Raw genomic sequence first — 19,598 nt, forward strand, 5'->3', positions numbered from 1 at the left:
GCTTAGACATTAAAATAATTCTCACATATTTCACCTGTCTGCCCCTCATCCAGCATACTTTTTTCCCTGCAATTACATTATTAAAAAGAAAAGAAAAACAGAACAAAACTAAATCTTATGAGCTTTCAAATTTAATTTCTAGAATTGGGAACTTGCCAGAGCAGCCAGTTTATTTAAGCAGGATGTTGCACATGCTAGCTAAACATCCAATCTTCCAACTGCTTTTTTTTCTTGAATCTCTAAGTAAAACTCCACTGACAAAACACAAATGATTTTTTTAAAAATTTGGTTTGTGTTTTTTGGGGGGTTGGTTGGTGGTGGTTTTTTTTGTTTGGTTGATTTTTTTTTTTTTTTTTTTGGCTTAACCAACTAAACTACGGCTTCATTTTAAAGCAAGTCAGCATAAATTCAAGCTCTGAAAGAACAGTAATCCTGCTAGAACGTGCTTAAGGTATAAAAGCATAAATATGCATGTGCCTATACAACTAGGACAGTTTCTTTTTCACTGCAGAGTAAACTTAGCTGGAATCCAAACTTTAGGCTAAACTTAGTGCTTCCAGAGGTACTCTATGAAACATGGAGGGAAAATCAGAGCCTTTGCTGAAAGTCAAATGACCCTCCTAAACTTCAGCTTCCAGATTGTATCAAAAGCCCCACATGTCACTTCCAGCTTTGCTCACCTCAAACATACCAAGCGCCCTAAACCACTCACCCCACAAAATCCAGCATGTGAATAAAAGATTACCTTTTCATCATTCAGCCTCAGGATATTAAGATGAACTGTTACAACCCATATCTATTTTCTCATTCTGCATGTAAATTCTCTAGATAATTCCTCGCAAGAGTTCGTTAACCAGAATTCAGGAGAGCAAAATTCTGGCTTCTCAAGGAAGTGTTGAGTGGGATCCCCTGAAACTGTCCTTAAGGGTGTGTGTACAGAACAGAGCTGGCAGCTCTTTATTAGCACCCTTCTGAGAGCACAACGGCTCTCCATCCCCCAGCAGAAGAAGTCGAGCAGGGGAAGCTGGTGACCAACGTGGCTGTGCAGGGACTTGCAGCTTAAACTGAGGGCAATGTACAGGAAGTGGAAACAGAGTTGTGTAGCCTGGAAGGAATACAGGGCTGTTGTCTGTGTGTCTAGAGATAGGATTAGGAAAGCCAAGGCACAGATGCAGCTGAACTTGGCAAGAGATGAGAAAGGTAACAAGAAGGGGTTCTACAGGTACATAGGCAGGAGGAGACAGATCAAGGAGAGTGTTGACCCTCTGATGAAAGGTAATGGGGAGCTGGCTTCCTCAGACATAGAAAAAGCTGAGGTGCTCAATGAGTGCTTTGCCTTAGTCTTCATGGGTGTTCAGGCTTCCTGTGTCTGCCAGGAGCCTCTAGGCGAGGGTGTGGGGAGTGGATTCTGTCCCACTGTAACAGTCCAAGTCCTCCTCGTGAAATTGAATGTGTGTAAGTCCATGGGGCTGAATGATCCATCCTCGGGTTCTGAGAGAGATGGCTGGTGTGGTTGCAGAGCTGCTCTCCATCATATTTGAAAAATCATGGCTGTCTGGTAAAGTCCCCAGTGACTGGAAAAAGGGAAACATTACTCCCATTTTTGAGAAAGGTAGAAAGAATGATCTGGGGAACTACAGGCTGGTGAGCCTCAGCTCTGTGCCTGGGAAGATCATGGAGCACATCCTCCTAGAAGCTATGTTAAGGCACAGATGAGATAAAGAGGTGATTCAAGACAGCCAGCATGGCTTCACCAAGGGCAGATCGTGCCTGACCAATCTGGTGGCCTTCTATGATGGAGCGAGGCATCAGTGGATGGGGGAAGGGCAGTGGTTGTCATTTACCTGGACGTCTGCAAAGCCTTTGCCGTGGACTCTCAGCACACCCTTCTCTCTAAATCGGAGAGGTGTGGATTTGAAGGATGGGCTGCTTGATGGATTAAGAACTGGTTGGCTGGATGCGGCCAAAGGGCTGTGATCAATGGTTCTGTGTCAGGTGGAGGCCAGTCACAAGCAGTGTCCCCCAGGGGTAGGTCTTGGGACCGGTGCTCTTCAGCATCTTCATCAATGACAGATGATGGCATCGAGTGCAGCCTCAGCAAGTTTGCAGATGGCCCCAAGCTGAGCGGTGCAGTCGATGCATTGCAGGGAAGGGAAGCATCCAGAGGGACCTGGGCAGGATGGAGAAGTGGCCACGTGAACCTAATGAGGTTCAACAAGGCCAAGTGCAGGGTGCTGCATTGGGTCGGGGCAATCCCAGGTATTGATACAGACTGGGGGCAGATCTCCTTGAGAGCAGCCCTGCGCAGAAGGACTTGGGGTCCTGGTGGACGAGAAGCTGGCCATGAGGCAGCAGTGTGCGCCTGCAGCCCGGAAGGCCAGCTGTGTTGTGGGCTGCATGAAAAAGGGGCGGCCAGCAGGAGAGGGAGGTGATCGTCCCCCTCTGCTCGGCTCTTGCGAGGCCCCATCTGCAGCGCTGCATCCAGGCCTGGGGCCCCCAGCACAGGAAGGACGTGGAGCTCTGGGAGCCGGTCCAGAGGAGGCACTGAGATGAGCAGAGGGCTGGAGCAGCTCTGTGTGAGGAAAGGCTGAGGGAACTGGGCTTGTTGAGCTTGGAGAAGAGAAGGCTGCGGGGAGACCTCACTGTGGCCTTCCAGTGCATGAAGGGAGTGTATAAACAGGAGGGGGAATGGCTGTTTGTGAGGGTGGATAGTGATAGGACAAGGGAGAACGGTTTTGAACTGAGACAGGGGAGGTTTAGGTTGGATATTAGGAGGAAGTTTTTCCCCCAAAGGGTGGTGAGGCACTGGAACAGGTTGCCCAAGGAGGCTGTGGATGCCCCATCCCTGCAGGCATTCAAGGCCAGGCTGGATGTGGCTCTGGGCAGCCTGGGCTGCTGGTTGGCGACCCTGCATATAGCAGGGGGTTGGAACTGGATGAGCACCGTGTTTTCTTTCAACCCAGGCCATTCTATGATGACATACCTCATAGATCATTATGTTTTTATGGTATTCATTGAACTCCAGGTATTTTCCCAGAATTTCTTCAAAAAGCCAACCCCATAAATAATAGCACTCACATCCCACCAAGCACATGAACTGCAGTCATTTCTAAGATCACATCCTGTCCAAATGCACAAATAAACCGAGGTACAGCTACGAAGAAAAAAATAATGAATTATATAACTAAGAAGAACAACTAAGAAAAAAATAACTAACTTTAGACCTGGTTGTGTTTTGAGAGAGCGTAAATTAATGTTCCTTTCATTAAAGAACAAGTTTTAAATTCTAGAAGTATTTAGCTGTTTCTGGTTTTAAACTGCACAGCAACTGAAAACAAGATTTATATGCCTCTCTATAAAATACCAGATTTTGTTTTAGCTCCTTAACCTCTTTTTTGTGGCAGAAAGAATGAAACTTGCGCAGGTTAAACTTGAAGAGCTTTATGCAGAGCTTTTCATTGTCAGTCTTATAAAAATCTGGACGAATAAAAAAATTCTGAAAGCTTTGTGTTTTCTCTGGTTCTGTTCTCTGCCATAAGTTTTAGGGAATGTACCAGCATTACGTGTGTCCAGTCCTGCAGACATACATACATGTTATGTTATGCAGTCTTTCATTGGGAGAAACAGGGACTCTATTTTCCACAACACCCATTTCCCCATGAGGATACCCTCCAGCTTCAAAAATCTGCATTTAAGCTGAGAAACCAGGGCTCAGTCCTGCACCAACTGAAGCAGAATTACAAGCTCAACAAAGAAGTGTAAAATTAGAGAAGGTCTGTTTTTACTACCAGCGACTGTAATACTGTGGAAAGATCCGTAACTCAATTCTAAATCATGCTTAGTTGGCTGAAACAGCATTTCCAAGAGGCAAACAAGCTTGCAGGACTGAACTACTGTGGCTGTTAAAAAAACTTACATTTTGCAAATGTGGGCATATTTTCACAATGTGCTATCAATAAAATGTAACTATCCAAATATATCCACAAAACCAGGTCATTATGTAGCTTCCTCTAGTGGCCAATCATGTTTCTGCTGTGATTTACTGTAGTTAATTATTTAAATACAAATACTGAAGTTCTGTGTTCAAATACATACTCTAATACGAAAGCCAAGAAAATTAAGGCAGAACATTTGTTACTAGTATAAAAAGGACAAGCAGCAAAGTCAGCAGAAAACAGAGTCAGTATTTAGTACTTGTTTGCCCTTTCTGAATATGCATTCTAATACATTTAGTTACATGGTCAAGCATGACTTTCCTATCTTAAGACACGGGGAACAAAACAGATGTTCAATTTTCATTTTCTTCAGATATTTACTATGAACCTTCCAAATTTCATTTTGACACTGGAATCAATATGTGTGCATGTGTCTTTTAATGAGGCTTATCACTGTAGGATGTAAATCTAACAAATATCACTAGGTTTGTTTCTGCAACGCTTTTTTTGAGGGAAAGAGTAACGAGGCACATCACAAAATCTGTGTGCTGATAAAATCAGAAGGTAATCCGACACACACCTCTAAGGCATCACAATAAAATCAAGGCATACAAAAATACGGGACAGACAATTAATAGTATGAAATTTTATATTGAACATCAGAGAGCTTCCCTTATGGGTTGAAATTATTTATGGAAGGAAAGGGAAAACTCAAGTGCAGAAAATGACAACAAAAGAACCACAAATCCAGCTTTTAAAAGTACTTTTATGTAACAGAACTGCCATCTCTGATTTCTCAAAACTGACTGACTCAAAACGAAAATAAATTAATTTAGATTTGGTAATCCCCATGTTAATCCAACTGAAAATACTCACAAGGATTAAGTTACTGAAATTGTATATTTTGTGGAAAATCACGTATCACTCATGCAGTGTGAAAAGGATTTAAAAATCTGAGGAAACAACTTGGTTTATAAGGTTATTCTGAGAAACAACAGCACTAGCGCTTATGTCTAGATGAATATCTTCCACTGAATGAGATTCTTTATATCTTCTTACACTAAAAGCTACAATTTCCTGCATCTTTTTTTTTTTGCCTTTGTACTTCCCCACAATCCAGAGCAAGAGAAGTCTCTTCCCCAACCTCACCTCTCTTCCAGTTTTGTTCTGTTTTTCCATATATCATGAAATTCCATTCAGTTTTGACAAGGATATTAACTCCCTCAAAGTGATATTTCCATTTAATTATTTTTATGCTGCTAGCAACTTTAGGCAGTGCAACAGTAACTGTTGAAACATACAACAAAGCATCAAAGCAACTTTTTAACTGAAGGTCAGCAACAAATTATTTTCAGAGCACTGCTGCACAATCCCTTGGGAAGCCTCCAGGTAGCCCAACAAGACACCTGTCACCAGTTCCCTTAAATGCTCACCTCTCTTTTGCAGAAGCTCACATGGAACTTCCACATGCTTTAAAGAAGGGCAGGCCATGCCTGGAGCAATTAATGATTACAATTATTTCTCTCTTTTCTAGACATCAGTTCATGTGTTGCCATCTATTAGAGGATGTCCTACCATTCAAGCTGTAATTTGTCTCTCTGTGCCTAGTACTTAGAAACATGCTCACAGCAACTCCTTTAAAAGAGAGGCTCCTCAACTGCTCCAGTGCAGTGCTTCACTACAAGACTATCTCAGCACTTTAAATACCTGTCACTACAAATCCCTCTGTTGTCAATTTCTGCCTAAATGTATTCATTTTTGCAGCTCGAGTGTGCCTGTTATTTCTCCTTAGGAGAGCACACAGCAGAGGATTTACAGCATAGTAAATCTCAAGTTTGCATATTCCCCTGCATACCATTACATCCTTAGGGAAAGATAATGTAACTGACAAAAAAACGTCATGGTCTCACTAAAGAAAGAATATCTGTCCAATTCTGGGGCGTGCTGCCAATTGCGTTTAAGTTCCTGGCCTTCTCACAGCACATTTCTAAAGATGCAGACTCTGCTGGAAGAATAAGGAAAGAGAAAGATTCAGATTTGGTAAAAAATATTCCCAGAAAAAGGTCTGTGCCTGTTTCTCATCACTCTGCGATGGCATTTCGGCATTACAGCAATTGAATATGCAATAGTGTTTGGGTAACAATCTAAAGCCTAATAAATAAAACATTACATCTGAAGCAGAGAAAATTCAAAGAAATTTCATGCATGCTTTTCATTTTTCATGTTAAGGATCAGAATATTAAGTACACTTCAGTGCTCGATTCTGCATTAAGTAATAAAAGTTCCTCATTATTCCCTGTATTTCATTTGAAGTAAAAACTTCAACCAAAAGCCAGCATTTCAGTCAGTATAAACATCAATTCATAAGTTATTACACCACTGACTAAATAAAAATTAAACATATCTAATGAAATGTTATGTGTTAAATGGACAAAACAAAGGAAGTAGAGTGATACCTTATTGAGTCAGTATGGGACTAAAAGCAAATGAAAGCCAGTGAATGCTCTTCCTGCATGATAGGATTCCAGTTACAGAATTAGCGTTGTTATAGAAAAAATGGTCCTGATATTACTTCTAATGTACCAGAATGTTTCAGTGTTAGTTTTGTTTGTTAACTGCCCAGCTGTTGGCAGACTAAATACCAATTAAAGAAGCTCTCACCTTATGTAATATGACAGAACATGAAAACAAATGGTTAGAGTACCTGTATTGCAATGCCTACAGATTTTAAAAAAATTGCAGCTACACACAGGCAAATCTCTGCACACCAGATTTTAAGCTAAAAAGTGCAGACTTCTCCTAAGTTCACTTTAAACCAGAATACAACTTACGCATTTCTTCAACAACGTCTGGATCACATTCCCTGTATTTTTCTATTTCTGCCCTTAGCTGTTCTTTTTCCTGCCGGAGGGCGGCAAGTTCCTTCACCAGAGCTGCACGTTCTGCCTGAGGAGTCAAAGTATGTTGGGATACACATTAAGAATAAAAACAATACAATAACATAGCATAGAACATGTTTTAAAAAAAACCCAAAACTTAAAAGCTGTTTTCACTACTGCTTTCCATCAATTAACTAGTTCAGCATTTTATGCACATACAAAACTCTCAGCAATACTCAGTGATATTGAATACAAACTGGAAGGAAGAAAATGAAGATCAAAATGAAGATCAAAAGAACAATTTCCTACAGCCTTTGAACTCAGAGCAGTTTTACAACCACTCACTTTGCTCTTGTGCTTAACAGTTAAAGGACAAGCAGAAGCACTAATCTTGTGATTAAAGACAGTACTACAGAAAAAGCTGCCATCTACATTTCCACATATCTGAAATACCAACTACACATGAGTATTCTCATAACGTATTTTTCTCCTTGTTTGTTCCACGCTGTTTAAGAGAAGTGATCTCAAAAATATATTCAAATATTTATGTTGTGAGTGTATGCACTACTCTCCTCAGATTTTCTACTTATTAATAATAATTTGAAGACTCAACACAAACACTTCCACAGCCAACTCAGCATAGATTTCTACTTTAGCCTGTACTTACAGCCAGCCTCTGCACCTGGCTGAGAACCAGGATATTCAAAGAACTCCTGCTAGGGCACCGAGTGGCCTCAAATAGCCAGGCAACACCAGATAAAAACCTGACAATTTAAATCCCCGCAGCAGCCTAACAGCTTGAGGTACTATCAAACTCCAGCATTCCCAGTACTTCTGCCAACAGCCTGAATTCAGCCCATCCTGCAAAAGCAGAATGGAAATCAAAGGCTTCCAGATGCTGGGGGGACATGGAGGCCAGCTGCTTGGAGACCAACATTGTGATCCAGATTTCTCAGGACTTTTTCCTGATGCTTAAGCTGGAACCAAAGTTTTGAAAGCATCAGCAGAACAGGATTTCCAAGACCAACAGACTCGTGCAACCAGGGCAGGCCATGTGGTAGGGAAGGCCAAGCCTCTAACAGTCCACCTGGAAACCTGACAGGCAGAACTCTATGTGAAACCTGCCTGTGTTTCACTGATTATGGTCAAACCAGAACGTCTCTGTAAAACATTTCAGATTCTAAGATATGGCACTTTCTCACAGAATTCCAACAAATTTTTTTACTGAATGTTCAAACCAGTTCATGCTGAGCACCTCAAAGCAAATCAGCAACTCACGACACCCTACAGAATTTCTCAAACACACTACTTCACACGCATATTAAATGTGAAGCCAAATGTTATTTAGCAGTGTGCTTTAAACAGCTTCAGCATGCTAAGAGCACCAATATTAGTTGACATCTCAGAATAATAATAAGCCAAAAAATAAGATCCCCCAACACGTAAGTTCACAGTTACTTGATTAGGCAGTTCAGGAGCCACTGGAAAATTTGGCACATACACGAGAGCAGTTCAAGTTTAACTTGAAATATCTTTAAATATGAAAAAGGCTAGACAATTAAACCCCAAGCTGTCATACTTGGAGCAGCTACTTATCACTACTTTCCTCATTAGTGCATGATCAGCTAAAGGGAGATTCCAGCATTTAGGAGCATCTGATTTGTTTCTCTTCCTCACCTCCAGCACTTAGAAATCTCAACAGATTTCCAATGACTCATTACTACTTGCAAACTCTGAATACTTGGATCCATTTTCCCTAATAGGTCACCCTCCCCCTGCAAACAACTTACAGTATTTTCACGTCCAATTTTTGATTTTTCAATGCCTTTTTGTAAAATCTCTTTCTTCTGACTGGTTTCTGCAAACTGATGAAGGAAACAAAAAATAAAATCAACCTATTTCAGTGACATACACATTTAACATACAAAACACATACATGCACACTTATAAAAGTCCATATATAAATAAAATACTTAAATAAACAGTATATAAACTTCTAAATATATATAATTTGTGTGATAAAAATAAACTCAAAATAAATACCAAAACACCCAAGCATAAGATCAGGGCTCTGACCCAGAGAGAAGAATTACAGGAAGCACGTGTTTAACTTCCATGCCACATAATCATGTTGCACGCTGCAAAATCCTGTTTCATACCACAACCTGGCATGTCTGTGCAAAGGCACTCACAACAGGAAGGCTTTGGACTACATGATTTCTTTTCATCCTTTTCCAACTCTTTAATCTCTCCCATAGCCATTCCCTTACTGACTGGAAGCAGTGGCAATAGCTGCAGCAGCTCCACCTGCTCAGCTGCTGATACCAGCCTCCCTAAGGCTTGGGATGCCATTGGTGCTGCCCCAATCCTTTTAGTATATTGGTGCATAGAGTTCTCTATGGCTCAAAGGCATGGAAAGCCATGGCTCCTCCTGTGCAGCACTCATAGAGTTAGACTTCCTTCAGGTCTGAAGCAGAGGCATCTTTCAGAGGAAGCCATATCTCACAGGGCCGGCACAGACATCACTCCAGAGGAATTACCATCAGGATAGATCTCTCCCCAATAGCCTGCTGCCCATGTTTAACCAAGTCTATCCTGTTCAGTTGGAAGTCTTCCAGGGACACTTTGGAAGCCCTTAATCTGAGCCGGATGTATGACGCATCCCCTGCTCCTCGGGGGCAGTACTCAGTGTTAGCTAGAGCTTCTTGAAATACAACATGAATGGGAATGCAAAAAAAAAAAGTCTTATAAGCATTTTGTTTGGAAATTAGCTACTCCATTTGAAATCAATACCAAGAAAAAAAAGCTAGCATTCTTTGTAAGTACAAACTCTGGTTTAACTTGAAGATGTTCTGTGTATCAGTCAGGTAGAAATCAGATCAGATTAATCACCAGTATGATGGAGGTGGCTGTCAAAGCTCTCATTTCATTCTTAAAAAGAAACCAAATTCCTACCCTGAGCCCTCCCCAGAAACAGTCACACAACACCTCTGCTTCTACATTCTCATTCTTCTCATTACTGATCCCACTGAATGGAAGAGCATTCCTAGATACTTCTTGCAATTCTTAGCCTTGATAATTTAACCATATTCATATTCTTTTGCAACTGAATTGACAAGACTATCATTTCTGCAGCATGGTCCTTTCCAGGCAGACTACATACAATCAGCTTGATTGCAAGAATTCAACCTGTTCATACAGTGCAAACAGAGCTGGTTTGGAACCACAGCCAATTTCTACCTAGACTCATGTTCAGTGTGTACATGTTCAGAAATACATCCATAAATGCATGAAAAAATATGATGCAGAGCTTATTGCCAAGTCTTAAGATACAGGACATGAAGGCAAATAAAGCTCCATAGTGGTGCTTTCTAAGGATTAGGCCCCAGCCCAACTTCAGTTAACTTGGTTCAGAGGGAAGATTCCTTTCTTCAAAACTGCTTCCTGCTCCTGGATAAAAGTGTTCATGCATGTGTGCACATACACGCAGATAAGGTCTGCTCTCAACAGCAATGCTTTACTTTGACTTCACTTTATATAGAGAAATTACTTCAAAATTACTACGATTTTGGGAAAAATATGCCCAGCTGTTTACTCACTGCTGTCAGTGTAAGTAACCACACAGGCAGCTTGGGATTCAGTATGTGGCTTGAAGTACACCAACATCTCAATTTTGGTGAAGAGTTGAACAACAGCACTCTTCCTGGGTTTTCCACAAAACTCGTATAAAATGAAGTGTGTTAGTATCCACATTATGCCTTACTAGATTGAAGCACACAGTTCAGCAGAGGATAGATAGCTAGGTGAAGTTTGTCATTTGTGAAGCCCAAGGAAAAAAATACCAGAGCACACATCATTCAGTATCTCTGAAGAAAGAATTTAGCTGGAACTAAACTCACCTAGAAAACAGAGATGTCAAAGAGCTTGTATAGGTGTACATACTACACATGCAAAGAATAAGACAATGCTTTCTGAAACAGGGAGAACATAAAATCGTTCATTTATCTGTTTTCCATATTTATAAAGCTCTTTAGGAACATGTCTACATTCTCTAAGATGGAAACAAAAATCTTTCAGATAGTTGCAATTAAATAACAAAAGCTGGTTACCAGCTTTTGGTCCTCTATATTCTAGGGCATTTAATTATGAAAGAGACAGTAATGATAAACACTGAGAAATTTCTTGGCCAGTTCTAGATTCTGACCTGCGTAATGTATAAGGTTACCATGCCACAAGGTTGGAAGGCCTTCTTCTGACTAAAACCAATCAACTTTCATACAACTTTACTGAAGGTATTTTCTTTCTTCCTATATGGAGTTTTTTTTTTTTATGTGTGTGTGTGTTCAAAAATGAGAATTTCAGAATTCTTTTTAAAAAATAAAATAGCCTGTATGTGTCAAAGCGGGTACTCCTATGGACAACAAAAGATGGGTATAAGGGAAGGAATTGTAGAAAGAGAAGAGAGATTGAAAAAGCAAACAAACAGGATGAGAATGTAAAGGGCAAAGAACAGATGGCCAGGGTCCATGCAAGGAATCTGTGACAATGGGAGAAACAGGAAGGCTTGGATAACAAGAACACTGCTGAAAATAACTGTACATGGAAGAAGGAAAGGGTGCTATCAAGGATAAAGAAGTCAGATAAATGAAGAATGAAGACAACTTATACTTTATTTAACAGAGAGATAAGGGCAAATGGCAGGTGATAGGTTATTGTGCATGAAAAACAAACAAACAAACAAACAAAAAACACACAAAAAAATCCCCCACCAATTTGCAATATGTAGGATAGCAAAAGAGCACATCTGGCCCAAGATGGTAAAACTCACCTTCCCACCCACCAGCTCTAGAAAAGTCCGATTGCAAAGGAGCACAGTAGCAGGTAGAAGATTTCAATCCTCGGAGCAATCCTGGGACATTTTTCAAGGGAACTGACAAATAATTTCAAGGAACATTAAGCACCCTGAGAGAAATCTGACTCCTGCCAATAGCTGTGGGATTGATCTGGAGGATAAGCTACTTAATGCCTCCCCTCTAAGTTTCTTAAAAGAGATGTCTTGTCTGACACGTGAACAACCTTCTGCCACAAGCATAAGTGATCAGATGTGGAAAACAGTACAGACAGATCTATGCTTCTGGACTGGAAAGCCTTACATCTCCAACCTGTCTGTTCACACAGACCTCCTCAGAACGTGTTAAAGCAAAGTACAAGAAAGCAGGAAAAACCCCACCTGGCAGAAAGCTATTTAAACAAAGAATGAGGGCAAACAACACCAAATTAGTCAAGAGAAAAAAAACATCTCTGAATAGTAATTACATCGTTTGCAAAACACAGAGGCAACTTGCAAGAAGCTAACACCTGTGAAACAGAAGAGCTAAGTAGGAAACCATCCTGCTCATTTCATAGACCGCTGTGGTCAGTTGACTGCCCACTGGCCTGGCCCATTAATTCAGTCCCAAGTGCCCGGAGGGATGCTCATGCTTACTTTGCCAATGTCCTGCCATGCTCAGCTTGTGCAGCACTTTGTGCATGTTAAGTGCCACATAACTACAGTAACCATCTCTTCCAACCCTAGCCTGGGTGTGGTTTGTGCCAAGGAATAGAGATTAGATGTACTTAGGTAATTCATAATGTGTTTGTGCACACACTACTGTCAAGTTCCACTGTGGTAACTCAGTGATGTGCAATTGGAAGAGGAACGTTTAAACCTGACATGCGATTGCAGCAGATTTCAATTCGCTTCCTCCCCAAAATCTGCCTGATACTGCTCAAGCTCAACACTAGTCTTATTCTACAGGATTTTAAAGCATTTCTAACCTGGTGTTGGCCATGCAAAGGCAGGTCCTTGCAGCGGATGAGGTTCAAACTGAGGTCTTACATGCTAACCATGAGCATTCACAGCTGCTACCCACTGCCATTATGTTCTTACAGAGCAATATCAGATGCACCATCTTCTTGCAGTAAGAATACGTAACCAAAAACGGTATGAACAACTATTATTTTTGTGCAACCGACAAAACTGCAGCACTGCAGCAGAATTCAAGACATCCATTTTCTAATTGTTCATAACTTTCCTAAATTATTCATTTGAAGATTGACGTTTTCTACGTTTTGTTTCAGGCCAGAGGCAAGCACTGTGTGCTTTTAGCTTTAAGAAAAGCAGTTCAAGAGTTTTAAGGTGACATTTGTAGTTGAGGGGTATATTTCTTTCCTATGTTAAATCCATCTCACCGCTGAAAAAATTAAGTGGAATTGACAGAAGGCATACAGAGAAAGCACTTCAAAGCATTCCTCTAGATTATAAAGATTAAAAAAAAAAAAAAAAAAGACTGATAATGCAAAGATTAACAGCCAAAGAACAATGTGAACATATTGAAAACAGACCTGCTGTGTTAAAAGAAAGGCACAGAGTTCCACTAAAGGAAATCACTCAGCAATTGCTGTTGACTGAAACAGCAAAGCTTAAGAATAAAAAGGCACATCAATGCGCAAAATTGTTTCCTAAAATACTGCACAAAGCAAACACGCAACTGCTTTTTACATACTTACTTGCCAGGGTCTCCAAACACACAGAAGTAAACATCAAGCTGGCTGGTCATACCAGCGTGCTCGTGGCACAGCAGAGCACGCACAGTCAGCGGCAATACCGACACTCTGCTCTCAGGTCGCATGCGCACCGTTTGTGCAATGCCACTTTGCAGCCATCCCACACAGCGAACCAGGCTGCAGCAGCAGCACGTCCCAGGTTTGCTGGGGCGTCAGTATTGTTTTGCAGTTCTGGTGAAACACACTGAAAGTACACGCTTGCTACCTAAATACAACCAAACAACCTTTTTTTTTTTTTTCCTTTTTCTTTTTCTTCTTTTTTTTTTAATCTTTAAAAAAGATTTCTGTGGAAAGGAGGGAAAATTGAATGTGTAATGTCCTACCCTGAGTCATTACAAGTTACTTGAGCAACACGAGGCAGCAAATCACATTTGCTGCAGAACTCAGAGTATGAGAGATGCACCTGGGAGACAGTCATAGTTAAAGAAATACAGGCAAGAACAAGAGCAGAGATGAAAACCATACAGAGTAAGAACATTTAACCCAGGAATCAAAGAATAGACAGCAGGGTTTTTACAGCAAGAGAACATCATAAAAAGGATTGGCAGCAGATTGTAGAAAAAAAGAGAAGACAGCCCACCGTATTTCTGTACTCAAAAAGTATTTTTTCTTAAACCTTGCATTATTGGTATACACTGTAGGTGTGGAGAAATTTTCAGTATAAGAACTCTCTTCTCTTAATGCACATTACAAATTTGATCATACAAGATTACCTCAATGCTACCACTGAATGAATCAGTTCAAAAAAATTGGGAATAAATATCACTTTCTAGAGAAAAAGCAGACCCCAAGCCCCAAAAGAAGTTATATATGCTATTTAAAATGAAAGGCTGAAGCATGGATTCTTCTGGTAAAGAACACTTTTTCTGAAATATCATGATATTGTGTCTGTAACTTATAATGAGCTATAATGAGTGGGTACTCTTTTTTTTTTTTTTTTTAATTTGGATTGTATCTTATGTCAGTGACTAAAAACAGTATGAGAAACTCAAGTTAAGTTACCATATTTTTGGAGATTTAACCAAATGAAGCTTCAACTCACCATACAATTGGCTGATGAAGCACTATAATGATTAAAAAAATAAAAAACAAAAATAAAATAAAATTCTAAAGTTAGATCTGTGTTCTCTTAAGCAATGCTTACATGTTTTGCACTAGTATTCATGCAGGTAATACAGGTATTCTCGCCACTCCCACAAACATAACTTTCAAAATTAAATTTAGGCCTATAATCCTGATTTACACATGAGATTGAAACATCCCATGGCAAGTCAGGTATGGCTCTGCTCTCAGAAAGTCCCACTGAGTATGAGAAGAGCCCTTCCCATGCTCACTTCTGCATAAGGAAAGCTGAATGGATTGGAACCTGCAATCATTTGTGTATAAATCTTACATTGCTAACTGCAGCTCTTTAAAAGGTCATTTGTGTGGAGTAAATCACTGTATGTTTAACGATTCTTAATTCAGTCTTGTTTCCATTTAGATCCATCTATATTTGCCTTAACTGTTAATGGTTACTCAGAGATGTTTTGCCACAAGCTTCTGTTTTTCATGTTATTCATTTGCAGTGCCATTTGGTAAGCAACAGAATAAAACAACACCTATGCATGAACCAGAAAAAAAACTAAAAATGTCAACATGAAGGATGCTTGTTACTATTCATAAGAGTATTTACAAAGCCTACAAAGTCCAAAGCGGTAGTAAGCAAGTCTGTTCAAAGTAGACAGAACACTGACAAATATTTTCCCTTGGTAAGAAAGGGTAAGAAAGAAAAAAATATTCTAAATTGTCCTTGAAGAGCTTTTAAACCTTGCTATCCTAACCAGCTGGGCCCTACACTGACAAGGTCTGCAGGGTCTATCCAAGTCAAAACACAATATTCATCTCATATTCCCCAAACTCAAGTCCTGCCCAAAGATTACAAAAAATAATTCAAACCATTACTCTGTAAACTTTTAAAGAGCCCAAATTCTACCTTGAGATATTAACAGCAACATAGGTTATCAAATTCCAGAGTTTTGACAGCACTCTTTCGTATTCACTCTTTATGCCAATTTCCTATTTTTCAAGCAACGTTCAGACAGATAACCAAGTCATCTCCAATTCCAGATACAATGAATGCTCTTTGATGGAATTACGGTGTGCTCAGTGATAACTGCACAACTGTGACAAGAAAGACTTCCTGCTTCAAACTGACTTCACGCATTCTGATTCTGCACTCCGGTGAATAAGTCGGTTCTGTTTCATTCCCTCCAGAACAACAAATGCTATGAAGTGAGACTTAAGTGTACCCTAGTATTTTTATTTCTGCATGGATACCAAATTTCTGAATTAAATATTAATCAAATGACAAGAATTTAATGTCAGAGTTCCAATTAATTAAGATCACATCTCACGCCTCCATCAAACCCAGCTTTGAGAGGCAGTATTGCAGCTGCCTTATCCCCAGGCTGGATGCTCTTGGCTTTGCAAAAGAGGTGAATTTGCATGCTTGCCAAACAGCAAGGAACTTTTCCAGGATGTGCCAATGTACTGCTCTGCCTCTCACCCTGGCCGTGGCCACTGTGTGGCTCGACCGGACATGAAGGCAAAAGGCTGCATCTCTGCCAGATTTGACAGGCTTTTTGGGAAGGGTGCTCCACATTTACTTCCAATTTCTTCACAGTTCAGATCAACAGTTTCACTGAAGTAAGAGGATCAGGACTATATATCTGCAGCCAGCACACAAGCCTCTTCAGAAAGGAAAGGTAAATGGTCTGATGACATTACCTTTAAAAAAAATAATCATAGTAGTAGTATTTTTTCTTTATTATACCAGAATGAATATATTTTTACGTATATATATATATCAGGGCATAGTAACAACATTTCTTTTCAATAGGGCAACATTCTTCCTTCAAACCTATTTTATAATCGTTACAGTTACCACAGAGCCAGCTTTAAATAAAAAAAAATAAAAGGTCTTAAATCATAATAAGCCAGTTTTAGCTTATGCTCATCAAGGGGGTGGGAAAGGAAAACCTACACCTCACACTTGCCATCAGTCTAGCTCCATATTAACAGGCAGAAAAAGGAAAAGCATGAAATTCTGCTAATGAGCACCAAATTATGAGGTTGCTTAATTCTAAAAGAAGCCTCCAGAGCACTATATTTTTAGAAGTCTGCCATGACAGCAGTAACTAAGCATAATCTCCAGGGCTTTGTAGCATGCCATTAAACATAATCCAGAAAGTTCTAATGAATTACAGCATTAGAAGAGTATTTTCTGCTAGACATTTTAAGACTTAATAAATTCAGAATCATTTCAAGACATAAAAACTTTGAAAGTGCAAGATACAAACAGGTAGCAAAAAACCTGAAATGCTTCAAATAAAGTTTATTAGCATCTTCCAGGAGACCCATTCAGGGAAACTATGGTACAGAATCAGCAAATTAATTAGCACAGCCATAATCAATATATTGCCATGTAAACAATGCAGATTCTCAGCCATTTGCATTTGGGATACTACAGCTCCCACTGGATAATATGAAGATGTAAGCTAGACACACTACACCAGCTCCACAGCTGGATGCTTCTTGATGTGTCTCGTCCTTAATTTCAAAGAAAACATATAGGTCTGTGAAACCCTCAAGCTGAAAACGAGGGAAGTCGTTCTAATTGCCTCTGTTGGGACAGCCGTTACTACTAAGAAAGAAAAACAAACTAGTGATGCAAGCCAGAAGGGAGCAGAATCGTCCAGAGGGGCTGAGACTGCAGACTGTCACAATGGCTGGGCCAGTGCAAGGAAGGATAAAAAAAATAAGTAAGTAGAAAGCTAAATTAGATACCCTGAAATACGAGGAGGAAAGAAAACTCAGCATGCAATTGGAAAGACTACCGGAACTGCTTAGTCAGCACGTTGGGATCCTGCATATATATTGTAATGGGCATTAAAGAGACAACGAGACTTATTTTTCCTGGAAAGAGACAAATAGTATACATTCTGCAACCCAGTAAAACAAAATTACGAGCACACATATTACAGAAAAACATCTAGATAAGTAATTCCTAACATAAGTCACGTGTATTAGTTGCAAAAGTACCAAAGCAAATCCCTGGTGAACCTCAGCTCAGCACTGAGGTCTCCAAGCCAGTCAACTCTGAGCACTTGTATATCATGCAGCCAGGAACCCATCTCATATCTGCGTGAAGGCACGCGGACAACCCATCAGCAGTCAGGACAAGGAGGCAGCTGCTCAGACCAAAAGAATCATACAACAGCTTCGGTTGGAAAGGACCCCGAGGATCATCACGTTCCAACAGCCCTGCCACAGACAGGGCCACCAACCTCCAGATCTGGTACAAGACCAGGTCACCCAAGGGCCCCATCCAACCTGGTGTCGAACTCCTGCAGGGACGGAGCATCCACAGCCTCTCTGTGCAGCCTGATCTAGCACCTCACTACTCTCTCTGTAAAGAACTTCCCTCTGACATCCGAGTAGGTGAGCAGCAGAAGTTTATTGGCTTCAGCCAACAGCCAGCCTCAAGCAGTTGCTGTCCAACAGCCTTCCATGCAGTAACCCAGACACAGTGTTTGAGGAAGAGACATACGTCCATCTAAAAGGGATAGAAGTAAACTCATCTGTATCTTGAAAAAATACCTGATGATGTTTAGTACTCATTTTTTTTCTGTGCGTATTCTGAACAAATAAGGTTAGCTGTTATTATAAGGTTAGCTTTTAGCTGTTATCAAATACAATCCAGGAGGCCTTGAGCCACATTACTCACCAATAGGATTATTGCATTCCTAACAACTGCACCTCCTAATATAGCATTCTCCAAGTCTTCTTTTTTTAAAAAAAATTAATATTGTAAATGAAGTAAATGCTTTCTCGTTTTATATTTTAGTGTTCCTAAGTACAAACAATCCAGTAAATGCAAAGTGACTACTTCAACAAGTTCATTCCCAAAGAACTTTTTTTTTTTTTTTTTTTTTAAAAAAGAAAGCTAACTGCCAGGGAGTCAGGATGTATTAATTTCTCAATTCTTCCTTTGGCTCAATACATGAGTAGTGGAAAATGAAAATCCCTCCTCTTACCAACCCCAGGGAACAAAACTTCACCTACTCTCTTCCATCTCAGCTAATGCTTGCCCAACACAGTGCTGACTGGGAGAAATTAAGGGGTCAGAAACTTGCCCCCCATCTCTGCTGATCATGAAGTAAAGCCACAAAACAGTGAAAAAAGTCCAACCCTTATTCTCCTTTGAAAAGAGTAACCAAAATCTTTGCTGCAATATAAGGTGATGCCATCTCAGCCCCAGCAGGAGTGGCAGCAATAACAGCATGCTGTTAAACTTGGCCTCACAAAGCCTAGCAACATCACGAGAAACAAGGTAAACTGCAACAGGCAATAAACCAGTGAAATGAACTGTTCCGAGCTGACGAGTAAAATGAACCATCACAAAACCATCCTGAGAAAAGACTGTAAACTGTTTGCTTCCCCACGCTACTGAATTACAGTACTTGCAGTTTTGCCAACAGTTACACTGACAAAAGAAAGACCTCCACTGAAAAAAAAAATGCAAACAGGCATGAATTCACCTTACCTGAACCAGACAATACCATTGTCAGGCAGCAGAATCACCCATAGGAGATGATCTTCCTGCTTATACTGCATAGATCATGCTCCTCATTAGTAGACCTACTAGCAATTTTGACTCCTTGAGCTATGGAGGACAAAAAAATGCAACAGAAGCCACATGCAGCAAAGATATCTGAGGTCCCTGCTTTTCAGCAAAACAGGAAAACCCAACACTTGGTTACTGAGCAGCACTAACTTCATAAATCAGCACAGAACTTGCCATGTGTGTCAGTACAAGGGGTTGCACCCCCTCTTCAAACACCTGCCCCATCAAAGCAAATTGAAAAGCAAAAAAGAACACAAAAACAGCTATGCCAAAAGAAGTAACTTCAACTCAATCAATGTCTTTAATTGCCGTATGTCTGCACAAGGGGATCACATTGAAGAGGTAACAAGAGGAAACTGGATTTAGAAACCCTTCACGAAATCTTCCAAGAAGCTAGTAAAGTAGCAGATTGAAAGAACAGCAGTGTGGGAACAGAAGACATCTTGCTCTTTTGCAGAAGATCATGACAATTTGTTCTTCTCTCCTAATAAAAGTGCAATATTGGATTGC

General features: G+C 40.3%; 1 protein-coding gene across 2 annotated transcripts in view; it reads right to left on the minus strand.

Annotated features, from left to right (window-relative positions):
- MND1 (meiotic nuclear divisions 1) overlaps nt 1-19,598 on the minus strand; it is a 31,065-nt gene that overhangs the window by 7,664 nt on the left and 3,803 nt on the right. For both annotated transcript variants that reach the window (XM_042829822.1, XM_042829823.1), the window contains exons 5-6: nt 8,605-8,679; nt 6,767-6,881 (exon numbers count right to left, since the gene is read on the minus strand). In XM_042829822.1, the coding sequence (XP_042685756.1) occupies nt 6,767-6,881; nt 8,605-8,679 (190 nt within the window). The remainder of the gene's footprint in view (nt 1-6,766; nt 6,882-8,604; nt 8,680-19,598) is intronic.

Source organism: Centrocercus urophasianus, unplaced genomic scaffold (genome assembly GCF_019232065.1).
Source record: "Centrocercus urophasianus isolate 14NV4802_14NV808 unplaced genomic scaffold, USGS_Curo_1.0 seq_32, whole genome shotgun sequence".
Taxonomy (NCBI): Eukaryota; Metazoa; Chordata; class Aves; order Galliformes; family Phasianidae; genus Centrocercus; species Centrocercus urophasianus.